This window comes from Chamaea fasciata, unplaced genomic scaffold (assembly GCF_029207755.1).
Source record: "Chamaea fasciata isolate MVZ Bird 193981 ecotype frontalis unplaced genomic scaffold, bChaFas1.0.hap1 SCAF_5, whole genome shotgun sequence".
NCBI lineage: Eukaryota > Metazoa > Chordata > Aves > Passeriformes > Sylviidae > Chamaea > Chamaea fasciata.
Genome location: NW_027094090.1, coordinates 9,705,671 through 9,720,676, shown reverse-complemented (window position 1 = coordinate 9,720,676; position 15,006 = coordinate 9,705,671). Strand labels below are relative to the sequence as shown.

General features: G+C 37.1%; 1 protein-coding gene across 5 annotated transcripts in view; it reads right to left on the bottom strand.

The window, feature by feature from the left end:
* The window catches only part of CACNA2D1 (calcium voltage-gated channel auxiliary subunit alpha2delta 1), a 373,282-nt gene that overhangs the window by 310,825 nt on the left and 47,451 nt on the right, over positions 1 to 15,006 (bottom strand). For all 5 annotated transcript variants that reach the window (XM_066182787.1, XM_066182788.1, XM_066182784.1 and 2 more), the window contains exon 2: positions 11,594 to 11,675. In XM_066182787.1, the coding sequence (XP_066038884.1) occupies positions 11,594 to 11,675 (82 nt within the window). The remainder of the gene's footprint in view (positions 1 to 11,593; positions 11,676 to 15,006) is intronic.

The window sequence follows — 15,006 nt, the reverse complement described above, 5'->3', positions numbered from 1 at the left end:
AATCTATGGATGTTTTTATTATTTCAATACTCCTTTCAAGACCAATTAGCTCAACTAGGCTGAGACATCTCGTTCAACAATCAATGCCTTATCACCAAATGCTTTGTTGTCAGTCCAGACCAGCTGGAGATACCATAATGGCAAAAACTACTGCTCAAAGAAACTGCTGAGCTTGCAGTAAAATCAACTAAAACTTTGTGGTGCGTTTTCCTCCATCTTTTCTGAAAGCAACCACACCAAACTACTAAGAGTACTTGTGAAATTTTGACCTAGGTTTTACAAGCTTATATACTAAAGTATTTAACCTATTTATTAAATTTTGAAAATCCTGAACAGAGTGGTGCTTTAAAAAAAATGGCTGAGTAAACTATTCCCTTTCTTCCCATTCCTCACTTTTGGAAAAGTCTCCCATTGCCACTTCCCCCTGGTCCTTTCAATCTCTTCCAATTTTTATCACTTTTTTGGCACTACCAGGCCTCAGTGATCAAGACCTGCCTCATCAGGAACCACTGCCTGTACCTGGGGCCATCAGCTCCATTTCAGCTCAGTCCTCAGCTGAAGAAAAAGTCTATTTCTTACTGAAATTTTGGTTAAGGTTAAAATAAATAAATAAATTACAGTTTTATTAACAATATTCAATGGTTTAAAGAATCAAAGTTTCTGTTTTAATAACTTTGTTTAGCTAACAAACTATCAACTAATAACACACATATATATATATAGTAATTTTAGTTTTTGTTTCTACCAGTGCCATGAAGTTATGTCATGATCTCATTTCTGAGAGAAAAGCAGAGGAGAGGTCATGTGACAGACATCCAAACACATTATGAGATCTTGGCAGCAGGAAAAGTCAGAAAAAAAAATATAACCACTTTCTAATTTTATATTACATTACATTACACTATATTATACATTTCCATTATATTATATTATATTATATTATATTATATTATATTATATTATATTAATTATAGTATAGTATAGCATAGTATAGTATAATATAGTATTATTACTAACTTTTTATTACTGTAGATATTCTCCTTTAACTGAATTTTTAGTAGCCAGAAACAGGATGATCTGTCCAGCAGGAGAAGATTCTATCTTCTTACTAGTGTATCCTATTTCCAAAGTTATATTAATACTTTCTATTTCTAACACATGCCAGACAAGTTCTCTTTCTCACAAGACACTTCTTTTCTTTGAATCAGAAGCAATTCATTGTGAAACACGTTGAAAAATGCTCGTTTCTAAGAAGCATTCTGTGTGTTCAAAGAAATCACTGAGTATTTTATATGTCTTACTCTCTGCTCCATATAGTGTATAAATAAGATTACAGCTGCTCCCTAGCAACTCACAGATGTCTTCATTCCTGAAATTCATGGCAACAGCACAAAGGAGGAAACCACCCCAATAGTTTACTGTAGCTGTTGCTTTTCAGAGTCACTTGCCTGATCACTGACTGCTTTAAAGGTCTGGGATGACAAGTGACAGGGCAGCTGATGTGCTGAAAACCATGACTTATCATAGCAGTGACGTGCACATTAGGGGAAAAAATTATCAGAGCAAGTTCATTCTTCAGTGAAGCACTCAGAGTGAATTGTGCAAGATGCTGGGAACACTTATGCCTCAGTTAACATCAGAGAGAGGATAAGCAGCGCCACAGTCAATGGGCTCACTCAGGTGCCTACTCAAAGGGAAGCATATAATCAGGCACACTTTGTAGGAATCATCAGCCCCTTTTGACTGTTGATAATTAATAGAGTAGTCCAGAGGACTTTCAAATTAAGAAGCAATTTTTGTAATTGCCACTTTGTATTTAAACCTTGATAAAACAGGAGTTCAGCTTTGTACTTCTGCTATTTTACAAACATGAAAAGCAGATTTTACACCCCCCTTTGTTAAGAAAAAAGTATTTTAAGGTATTCTATTTTGCTTCCTAGTGATAAAAATACAGTGTTAAATAACAAGATGACATTATTTATTGGTTTCATAGCAGTTTTAACTCAGGCTTTTAGCTGAGACTGAGTAAGAACTCAAAAATCACAATTCATGAGTACAAGTGGATCTTTCTTGTAATGGAAGAAGAACAATAGGAAGAAAATGTTTCACATTTATTCTGTACTTCTGGTATTTTTGGAGATGGGCATTTATGTAATTTCTCAAACTCACTTATTCAGGAAATTCTGGCCTGCCTCAGCTGCTCTTAATGCAATTTATCATCTACTGACTCTCTCCCCCCAAAAGTAATTTTAAATCTCAGGGAATTCAAATGGGGTTTTTTTGCATTTTGCTAAGGACAGGACTCGGAAAATGATTACCTCTAATGTTTAGGGTTTTGTTGGGTTTAGCGTGTGGATTTTTTTTAAAGAAAATGTTTAATTTTATTCTCAGCTTCTACAAAAAACATCTGAATGTAAGTACAAATAGGACAGAATCTATTATTGTTAAAGCCAACAGAACATTATAAATTAATCAAGAACAGTGCTTTGATCAAAGATTATCCAGATCATCAAATAGTAATTAAATCTATGGTAATATTAGGCCATCTTTTCCCTTGAGCTTGAGCAAGCTTTGTTAATGCAGCCACCTACCTTTAGTGACTTACATCTGCTTTTGTTTGCTGGAAGAAGGAAAGCTTCAGAATGCCAGTTTATTGCTAAGGGAGTAGAGAGAAAGGGGCATCTGCAAACAGTAAATGAGGCTCCCTGTGTTTTGACAATCTCTTAGCTTCTATTTGGATTACAAAGAAAACTTGCAGATATGTATTCATATTTCCCAGCTTGCATTTTTAAAAGTGATTTCATGTTCATGACATCTCGACATTGATTAGCAATGTGTAAACTCATTCGAATTTAGTTTGGAGAGTTCTACTTTTAACGCCTGTAGCTTTGGCTGCACACACAACAGCAGTGGTATACCCCAAACAGACACACATTGTTAAAAAAACTGTTAATAACTTTGGGAGTCCCTAACCAGACTAACCCATCTCATACAATAATTATAATTCTGGTAAATGTACTCGGACTCCTAAATAAGTATCTGAAATTACCATGTTTCACTGTACCAACCCCCTCTTAATTCCATTCTAAAAGTAATCCTGACCTCCTTTCCCTTCACCACACCCCCCTCAGAGACAGCAGACTGGTGTCCTCTCCTTAGGAATGAGGGAAAAGTGTGAATAGTGTGCAGTAGCCTATTTATGCTTAGAAAGAATGCAAGTATTTCAGAGGCTGGCTTCATTTATTCTCACTCAGCCAAACTTTCTGATATCTATTTTATTACATATTACTGAGGCAATTTAAAAATATTAAACAGAGTTGCTCCCTTTTTTTCCTTTTTTTTCCCCTTGTTTTCCTTAGAAAAACAACATAACAAAACTGCACTTTAGTGAAAAACTTCAGTTGTAGATGACCAGAACCACCCATAAATATGGCCTGACCTCAAGAAGTTTCAGCAAATATGAAACTGGTGACCCAGTGAGGATAAAGTGCTTCAACAACTTCAAAATAGTTGACTTGTTTAAATTTTGATTTCAAGATAATATGAAAATGTAGTTTTATTTTATATGGGTAAAAAGTCTTCCCTATGTTTTAAAACAAGTTGCTCAGTATTTTGTTTCATTGAGAACAACAAAAAGAGACAAAAGGGGAAATGAAAGAATATAACACATTTCTGATTTTTGAGATCAGCCACAGCAAACCTCACTGAGTGACAATTTGAATGAATAGATATTTTTATTATTTCCCAAATTTAACTCATTTAAACACTTGCCTTCCCTTCTTAGAGCACTGGAGAGTACACCCAGGACATACAGGAAACAGCTTCATATTTACACCAGTTGTTTCTACAAGTGTTGTGGTATCAGTTACATTTTCCATTTTCAGGGGTGGCAAAGGATGGACTGCACAATGTATTATTATTTCATAAGTCAGAAGCATCTTGAAATCCAGGTTCAAAATACTGACCAGCTCCTCAGAACCTATGGAAACCACAACATTTTAATCAAAAATTCATTTTTGAATGAAATTCAAACTTACAAAGTCCGCATCCAGGACCTCCAGAGAAATGTTCACCAAATGTATTAATTTGGATTGTTATTCTAAAATCAACTATCTTTAAAAAATATCCAGTTCTTTCATTTCTTCACTGTACTTTTCTTAATCATAAAACTCTCCATTACTTCAACCTTAACAAGGGTGAGTGTAGCAAATTTTGGAATGTGTCTATTTATCCCCTAGGTCCATCTGCTAGCTCATCACAGAATAGCATGAGGTACACAATTCTTTTCCTTTGGCTAAAGCATATACAAATACAAATTTGCATATACATATACAAAATCCAACTTGATACATACTGGTAGTTGAAAATAAATAAATAAAGCTGGTAAAAATAAAAAGACGCTTCAAGCCCATGAATCTGTTTAATGTTTTCAAAAAATAATTTCAAATTTTTATAAAGCCTCTGCTAATGCATTCAATTTACTTTATGACTGTGAAGAAAGAACCACATAAATATCATGCCAATCATTGAGAAAAATAGTAAGAACAAATTTGTTTACTGCTAAGTTACCTGCCAAATCACCTTCCTAAACAGGAATTGTAGGTTCCTATGACAATAGGGAAGATCATCCAGATACAAGCCTTATGTAAATTTTTAGTAAGCTGTTAAAATCTCCCCTTGCACAGACTTCTACACAGATATGAATAAGCAAGGCAAGCACTATATGACAGCATCTAGAGGTCTAAGTCAGTGTTGTGTCTGTAGGGCTTCTAGAAAAAGCTTCTAAAATTAATTTAGCTGAAACCTGTAGAATCCAACAGAAAGTTACTCCAGGTTATAATTCCTTCTGGCAGAAGGAAGCTTTCCTGAACATCCCTGCTCCAAGGCAGCTCAAATCAGAGACCAGGCTCTCTTACAAGTCACTCATCCCAGTTAAACTCCAGAGACTGATCCAAGACCTGGAAAGCTGAAAGCGTGGCCTGGGAAGCTGCTGCCAATGTGAGCGCTTGAGCAGACTGGCACCATCTGTGCATTAGGCACACAGACCTCACACTGAGCAAGGGATGAAATGTGCTCCTGCACAATCTCGGCTGGGCTGTTCACTAAGGAAGAGCTAATTATTATAAAACAGCACTCAAAAGACAAAACAAATAAAAATCTTCTAACAATTGCTGGTGGACTCATCTTGTGAATGGAACTCATCACCACATATCATACACCCGTATCTATCTAGCTCTCTTTTTATTTTGAAGGAAGAAACAATATTTTTATCTCAGCAGGAATATCATTTAAAGACCAAGTCAGTCTATATGGATTCACTCTATAGCTCCTGGAACTGTAATAACAGCATGTCTTATGAACATCATGCATGGATTGTTTTTGCAGAGATGTATCAAAAAGGAAGCAGATTTGGAGAGTAGAGGTCCTTGGAACTGCCTCTCTATCTGCTGCTTCATTCAATTATGCTGTTGCCTGAAAAGGTTACACTGCACAAGATGACTTTTTTTTTGCTGTAACAGCCATAGTGAAGCTCCAGTGTGTTTGTCACATCAAAGCTCTTTACACAGACCCACATTTTTTAATTCAGTGTTTCTGTAAAAGAGGATTCTCTTCAATCAGTTTGGAACAGACAAGCTCATGCATTGCTATAAGGCATATTATCTAATCCAAGGCCTTCTTTTCTGGGTACTGCAGGGTTTCCCTCCTTCTCTCTCTCCTGTCCCTAGAGGTATTTTAGGAGCTGGAGTCCAGAAGCATACTTGTAGTAGTTTATTAGATTAAATGAGCTGTCAATTAGCTTAGTCATGAGTCTTTGCTGTGAACAGTCTATGTAAAAATGGAAGTTGTGCATACTTCCATGAAAATGGAACCATGTTCTTACCTAATTCTGTAGTTCAGTAGGCTCTTCAACACTTTTTTCCTGTATGCTGAGGTATCTAGTTTTAGACCAGAATGTGACTTTGAACTTCATACATATTTTTTGTCTTTTCAAAGACAAAATGCCTACTGAGAAACGCAGCTAGCCAGATCAGCCTCAATATTTATTTTGCTACATGGATTTTAAAATTCTATTAATCTGCTGTCTATTCCTTCTTCTTTTTTTTTCCAACAGTCTATTTGCTCTGTAGAAACCATGTATCATTCACACCAGAGCAACTTCATAATGCCTGAATGCACAGAGAGTTCACAGGTAAAACAAAATTACATGAACCTTCTTAAGTTGAAACGACAATTACATGACTATTTGTGGCTGTTGTTTTTGTTGTTTTGTTGTTTTTCTTTTAACGTAATACTTATAAAACTAAAAAGAATATACTGAGTTGTGCTTTGTTGAGAGACAGTTGAAGAAGCACACTAGACAAGATCTTCCTGTGTATCTTGTATTCCTGCGTTAAAGTCTCAGGTTGTAGATACACCACCTCCTTATAAACATTCCCTTTGCTCTTCTAGGGGAAAAAAATATCCTTAAGAAGGACTAAACAGTACCTTCTTTAGCTGGGCAACTACAGCAGCAATAGTCTGCTTTTTGTGTAAAAATCTGTTGGAGGTTTTTTAATACTTTTTACCTGCTTGGCTTGTAAATTAAATATTGTTAGTCATGATTCTTAGCAAATGTAAATTAGTGTAATCCACTGCAGTCAGTGGAGCTCTGCCAGTTTTCAACCAGCTGAGTATTTCGGCATCTTAAGTCCCGACTTCCTGCCTTGTTGAAGCAATCATTGCATTACTGTAATGGGGATATTACATTGGCATTACATCCAAGTTGGAGTTTTCCCAGATCTCACCTAAACTCATAGTAATGTCCAAAAAAGCAGTATGTAAGCATGAGCTTCAAATCTATTTTTGTAAGGCTATTTTGAGACCATTTCCAGGGAGTATCACAGAAGCAGGGAATGTGCTGACTTGGAAGAGACCCACAAGGATCATCGAGAGCAGCTCCTGCACCGTGCAGGACACCCCAACCCCACTGCGCTTCCTCTGGGCATCACCATGAACAGCTCTCGCCTGCCCCTCCATCTCCTTGTTTCTTCTACTCCAGTTATACTGCTTTGCCTGGTTAGGGCTATGGATAAGTGTAGCCTCAACATAAAACTCTTAATTTTAATAGCATCCAAACTTTCTTTTTCAGTTTTTCTCACTATAAGCATTATATTGCTGTCATCATTGCTAACAAGAGAAAAGAGGTATGAAATGCGCATCAGCACAAACATAGTCATGTTTTCAGAGGCAGTATCACTAACGAACTAATTAACTCCCAAATATTTTGTCTTTTTAAACACTCTATGGAATATTCATCAATATATTCTTGTGTGTCCTCGCTGTACAGGTATTTTCAAAAGTTGTGAATACTGAGAGTTACAATGGTTTACAATGGCTACATTATATATGCATTATATATATGACAGTCCATAGTCACTAGAACAAAATTGTGATTCCAAATCACTTGAAGAAAATTGTCAACAAACAAAGAAAAGGGAATCCTTTTCTGAGGAGATTCTTCTCCTTAAATATGATTCCATGAAATTTAGAACATGTTCAATGCAAACACTTTAAATACAAAAAAAAAAAAAAAAAAGATTTCCCTGGTTATCTATGTCCACATTGCAGAATAAATTAGACTTTTACCAAGGTACTGATCTCAACAGGACAGCTATCCACTTAACACATACCTCACCCAACATCAATGGTCACACATATTTTAGTTTTTTTATTCCTTTGTAAGTACATATCACACTCTGAGTTTTACATTCCTTCTAGTCGAAAGCCCTCCCAGTCTAAAATCAAAATAATTGAGAATTAAGGCACTACCCCTATCCCTCTTCCTCAGGGTCATAAAAAGAAATATTTTATAGTTCTCCAGAAGAGAGCATTGTATAGTGGAATTCCCTGCAGCACAGACTCCCAGACAACCAAGGCACATCCAAGCACAAACAGCTCCCGAAATACTTTCAGCAGTTTATGAGAGCACCGTTAGCACTCCAGCTAATTGAAAATGCTCTGGTTTATGTTAATTCACTCCAGGTGAGAATATATTAATTGTGCTACTTGGAGAGTGATCTTGGTCACTTTAGAGATCTTCATAGAAGACTTAATTGCACAAAGCAGACACAGATTGTTACTTCAGCTGAATCAGTGGGAATTCTTTCCAATCTAGGGAAAGGTTGACCAGGCTGTGAAATGGTTATAATCTGTTACATGTTCTTGGTAAGAGCTTTAACCTCACACTTGGCCAAATTAAAATCAATTTTGCCTAGAACAAGAGAAGACATTTCTCCTACCAATCTGATTATTACACCTTTTGACAGAAAGTCATGTTTGCTATTTTATAATAGGAGCAATCTTCTCCTTCTTTTTATATTATTCATTTTGCTTTTAGAAAGAGAAGAGGCAGAAAAACCAAACAAATTATTTCTTTTTTCAAGTTTACATGAGGACTACAGGTTTGGTCCAAACAATTCTGGAGTTGGAAGAAGAAATAAATCACAAAAAACCCTGAAAATTCTATCTGACTGTAAGCATTTTTAAAGCTTGAGCAACTTAAGGCAAGTTCTGTGAATAAAAGTGACAAGCATGAAGGCATACTGTTTTTCATGTCTTGTAGTCTCCATTTTTCCAAGATTGTGGTTCATTTTAGAAGAGATCTAACTAAATGTTAATAAGGCAGTGAGCAGGAGAAAAAAAGAAAAGAAAAAAAGGATGTCATTCAGAAAAGGAAAAGTGACAATTTTCAGTAAACAAGAAGAGAGTGGGAGACTGCATGGCTTACACCTTGCAGCTTTTACACCTTAGGGCTTTGCATTTTCCCTCACAGCCAAGAGAGCTAATTAAAACCTCATGTCTAGAAAAAGACATCGTGCCACTTAGGTCAAAAACATGGCTTTGATATAGTCAGATATTTTACATGGAAACATTCCCCTTTCATGCTTTTAAGCCTAGGATTACAAGCACATATCGACCATCTTGTAAATATCCTCTGAGATAACATTATTTGCTTGAAGTCTATTGCAAATTCTGGCTTTTCAAAAGTAACTTACCATAGTAAGTTGTAGTATTCACACACTCATGGCTTTGTTTTTATCTACGTGAATGTCACTGTGGCAAAGCTGATAGCACTACAGATTATTAGGCTTGCCCAAGAGTTTTCACTATAAGACTCAGGGAAAAAAAGAATGGCAATATCAATCTCATGGCTTTTCATTATCTGTTTTACCATGTGGTCCTTGCACAGGAAGGCATAGCAAAATGGTTGTGACATTAACTCACTGTTTTGCTCCAGTTAGAAATCCTGTGTAACTCATTCTCCTATTGCCTATTCATTGTAGATTAAAACCTCAGTGCTGTGTATTTAAAGATATATTTTAGTCTTTAATGTAAAAAAAAAAAAAAAAATGGCCTAAAAACGACCTGCAGATCACAGCAGAGATTTCATCGGCTAAATTGCTTAGAACACAGCTGTATTCCAACTAAGAGTACATCACTCCTAGACAATGTCCCACCTGCTCTGCAGTTAAAGATCAGACTTGCTGTGGTCTCTTAGGTCTACACAGCGGGAGAAGGTGGAGAGGAAAACTGAATGAAGGACAATGGGCAAGAGACTGAAATATGGAAACAGGAGATAATAGACTGGAAAACAGCAAGCAAAGAGTAAGGAGAGAAGAGACTGCAAGGGAAGGAGAAACAGAAAAATCATACAGGAGAAAACTACAGGTCTGGGACTGAGAATTAGTGATGGTGGGAAATGTGAGAAAGGTGAAGAGAAATTCCTGTGGAAGAGATGAGAGTATTGTGACAGGCTGGCCACACACACCTGGACAGAATGTTTTGGAAATGCTAAGAAAAACAAAAGAGCTCAGAGAGATGCTGATCTGGAAAAAGGTGAGGAGAGAGATCCTAAAGCAGAGACAAGGAACTAGTGTAAAATAGAAAGGCAGACTGGCCAAGCAGGAAAGGCAGGAACTGAGACAGAAACATAGCATAGGTTGAGGAGAAAGAAAGGGAACCAAGGAACACAGCAGAAAAGGAACAGAAAGCTGAATTGGGAATCAGTGGTAGGATGCTGAATGGTAGGGAAAAAAGAGACATAGCAAGTGCAGAATAGACCAGATCACACCTAAATTTGATAAGCTAAAAAGAACTCGTGCAGAAACTCCCCACTAGAACCTGGCTACTGATGATTTGTAAGTCTTGCTGTTCTCTGTCAGCAGATACATGTGAAATCAATTTACAAAAACTCCAATTACTGCTCCATGCTTCCAAACCTTACATTTCCTGAGGAAGCTCAAGTGCTAGACATTACTGCATTGGAAACCCATGCTTGTATGAACCTGATGATTTGTGTTAGGATTTCAAGATTTTTCTTTCAGTTTGTTTAGGGTTTTTAAAGATTAAAGTGTGTATCTAAAGCATCTGCCATAAATTGTATTGCAATATGACACAGTCAAATATTAGGAAAGTCCAGAACTAAAATAAACCATGCAATTATCATTTATGTTCATGATGCATGCAGTGACACAGCCCTTCCTTTTATAAGAGAGTGGTGATCTCATTTGAGCTAATGGACATCTGAGCTAATCATCTAATCTCCTGTTATAGGCAGTAAAGACAAAATGTTCTTCTGGGACAGGATACACACAAGAAATGAATGTCTGGGCAAAAGTTCCTTAAGGTCAAAGGAATATATTAATATACAAAGCTAAATGTGACAACTTCACACAGCATTTTTTCTGTGTGTTTCTTAACAGCTTCAAAACCTCTGCTCCATTTCATGGATCATTTGGGGTCATTTTCTGAAAACGAAATATCAAGGCCTCACGTTCAGTTTCCCAGCACCAGGGGCTTTTGCTGGCAAACAATAACTCAGTTTCCTGATGCAGCAGCAAAATTTCCCTCACCTCAAATCAGACATCCACCAATTCAAAGAGTGAGCCATAGCACTTGTGCATGGATATGGAGAGAGAAACATGTGATTATATAGCTGTATACTGGATTGTGATGTATACACACAAAATTGCGTAGGCAGTGTTATTCTGACACGCTCTTAATTGTGCCTTCATTTTTCCGCAATGGCACATGTTGTCACCATCTATGAACAGAATAATAACACAAAAAATAATGAGAGTAACGTAAATTCTCTAAAACAAACTTGGTGTTAAATTTGAACAGCTGAATAAAAGTAGTTTTCATTCTCATGTGTTTCTGCTAAGCAAAAGCTGCCTCATTTCAGGAAAGATGTGTCAGAAAGACAGGTTCCCTCGTTAATAGAGAGCAGAATTCTCCATCACTGTGAATGGTTGCTTCCTGGATACCGTATTTGACAAACATAGAACATAAAAGTGTTTGCTTCAGGTGGAAGTGTTGCAACAATGGCAACGCTTATGTCTGATACTGCAAAGCTGATTAAATATTGTCAGTGCTGCAACACTGAGAGTGAACTGATGAATGTCTGTTTTCCATTTCTCTCTCAGTAAGCACTGCAGAGTTTAATCCCACAAAATCATTTTTGTATGTTGGGATGAAATTATTGTAAAGCCTAGAAGATGCAAGCCCTTCACTTCATTTTCTAGTTACAGCAGTCTAGGACACCTCTTCTTACATCAGCAAGCCGGTCCACTCCGCTTGCGGTTCGTGCGAGCGTCACGAGATCTTCTTGCATCTTATCCACCCATGCTTTTATCCTGCAGAAAACAAAAAACAAAACAGAGGCATCCTATCAGATCACTGGCAAATGGAAATGGCATATAAGCACATAGCACAGAAAAGGGAAAAAATAAAAGGGATGAAGTTGAATACAAAACATATAAGACTTGTCTTTTATGAAAAGAGAAAAAAAGGTGAAAAAAAAAAGGTTTTCCTTCTACCCAGCCTTGTTGACCTGAATCTGTTCATACAGTTGTCTGTGGTGGTCACCAAGCTATGCCACCTCTAAACCCAAGAGTGACATCGTATCTCTGTAGCCAAGCTGCAGCAAAGATCCCCACAACAGAGCTGGCACACTTCCTGCCAGGACAACTGCCTGCCCTGCAGCTCACTCCCAGAAATGCCTCTCCTGAGTGCCCCAAGGTCCTCCTCCTAACAGACAATGCAGGCAGAGAAAAACAGCAGCTGGAAGGAGGTTTACAAACCACACCAGATTTTCTGGCCTATGGCCTCTCTTCAAGGAAGCAACAGCAGGATAGGCAGCAGTGGCCATGAGCTGTTTTGGAAAGGCACGTTTGCTCTTGGCTGCTGCACCAGGGAACAAGTGATTTGCTGCTGTGCCTGCTCTGCTCCCTGTGCCCAGTAAACCTGACTCTCTGGAAAAGGACTGGATCCAACACAGTTTCTGTGCCATGTCACATTCTGTAGCAGGAAAAGAGCCATGGTGGAAGTTTATTCCAGTAAGACCCATGTTCAGATGAAGGTTGTCTTGCTTGCCTAGCCAGAAAGTTTCATGTCCAACTTATCTCTCACATTATCCCTGCCATTATGTCAGGTTTCTGCTCTGAAGAAGCAGAAACCTTATCTTAGCCATTTCCCAGCCTCAATCTCATACCCCAGGGATTACAACTTATATTAATTCATTAATAAAGACAGGGAAAATGGAGATTCCATTTTTGCTTCAAAACGGAAAATTTGGAAGTCTAAGAAAGAAGATGGAAGACCGATTTTACTCCTTTCCATGGCTTTAATGAACACATTTTCTGCTAATCCACAACCAGTATGTTCAAAGAGCACCATCTCTATTATAGTTGCAAGTTGACTATTTTGATTAAAGGACCCTTCCTCATGAAAGGGTCATGTTCTTTCACACATGAAAATCACATTTGCATTGACTATAGCAATTGATTCCATTGTTGGTATAGTGCTCCCAAACCTTCCCTTTCATACTTTGCTTTCCAAAAACTGAAATAAAATAAAGGAATTTCCTGGTTAAAATCTCCACAAAGCCCTACATTATATAAACATTTCCCTCTGTATAGAAATCAGTTTGTTTAAAACCATGGTGCATTATGTTTACCATGTCTTTAAGACCACCATTGGTATCTGTGCAAAGCGTATTGACTCCAAAGCACAAGGACGAGCACAAACAAGAAAATGCTATCATTATCCATTTTTGAATGGTTCTGTTTTCCTGTGTGAAAGAATGAGGCATATGAAAGGTGAAAAAGTGAAACCCATTACCCAGAAGTGTTTTCAAAAGCATAAAATAAATAATTGAACACCCTGAGATTTTTTATGATCCATTTCAGTTATAGAAATTGTGGGTGTTATTTCTAACAGGTGTCAATAGAAAAATCACGGAGGATTGCTTTTTAAATTGACTTTTTTCATTTCCTACTGCTTTATATTTTTACTGGATATCTTCCTCTCTGATTTTAAACAAAGCTGGAATGGTGAAAACATGTATTAGTTAACTACTTAGTTAGTTAGCTAGTTAGTTACTTAAATTTGAAATTTTGGAAGAAGCTACCCTTAAAACCAGTAATTACTATTACTTGCAAAAGAAATATGAATCATATTTTTTCCTTAACATAAAAAAAAATACTGATTTTTCAATAAATACTTCATATATATTGTCTGGAACTCCTGCCTGCACAAAATTAGCCCACATCTTGCCTTTTGAAATTAGTTGCCGTGACTAGTTTTTGGAGGGTTTTTTTTTTGGTTTGGTTTGGTTTGGTTTTAATCTGTCTTTGAGCTAGGCTTCTGCTTCAATGTCAGTGGGTAAAGGCATGTCCAGAGCTGACTCACTCTCTCCTCAGCCAGGTGAGCTGAACCTATATTCTACATATCTTCTAGTGGAGCTCTGGACAGCTTTGATTCCTAGTTCAAGTTCTCCAGCTTGACTTTTAGTCAGGTAAGGGTAAGAGAGTATCAGTCTGTAAACTGGAATAGGAGGAAGTACACCTTCTTCCTAATTTAATGGCAATCTCCCTCCACAACTGTAATTATAAAGTAAATAATAAGGCTTCTTCCAATATACTCACTACATATTTAACTTAAGATTATTTTCTTGCATATTGGAGGTAGCCTGTTAGACCTTGTGTAGTGAAAATTTTCCTTTTTTTTTTTTGTTTGTTTGTTTGTTTGTTTGTTTTCCTGTAAATCAGGGTGCAACATCATCACAGAATTATGGAATCATAGAATGGTTTGGGTTGGAAAGGACCTTTAAAGGTCATCCAGTCCAATCCCCCCTGTAATGAGCAAGGACATCTTCAACCAGTCCAAATTATTCAGATGGCAAAAAGCAAGAATATCAGAAGTGTTAAGCTACATTACTGTCAAAAGTACAAGTGATAAAATAACATTCTATCACTTAGAGGAAGCTCAGTATAATTCCTCTTGCTTTCCCACAAGAATTTGAATACGATTAGTAGCATTTATAAAGTCCCATGTAAGGATTTCTGCATCTCAATTTCTTACCTTGCTACCAGACAAGTTTACATTTAAGGCATTTCCTGCTCCACACAGACTTTTTCTCAGAAATGGACATACTCGCATTCTATAACTTTCACAAGAAAATTTCATGGAGAACATAAAATAAAGCTTTCTCTTTTTTTTTTTTTTTCTTTTTTTTTTCCCCAGTTAAGGACTCACATTATCTCATTGTGGTTTTGTTTTGTTTGGGTTTTTTTTTTTAAGTGTGCCTTTAAAAAAATAAATAAGGGCCTTTAAGCACTGAAATGCTTGTCTGGTGCTCCTTTTGACTGAAGCCTGCAGTGCAATATCTGTCTGACAGCTGCTCACGGTCAGAGTTTATTTAACAATTGGAAAGCTGTCACAGCAAATGGGAGCTCCCATGACTTAAAGAAGCAGCAGTCATTTTTTTTTTCTGCAAAGGACACTCACAGAAAGCCTGTACAAAAGGCTGGCTTGCTCCTATTGTTATTAGTTTGGCATGAAGATTGCAATGGATGTCCTATTGAAAGGTGATTATGTTCTGCAGGACAATTGACTGTAACCCCCTTCACCCACACACAGGTTGTCCCTGTATGAAGCAGTGACAAGACAAAAGGAGTGTGCACA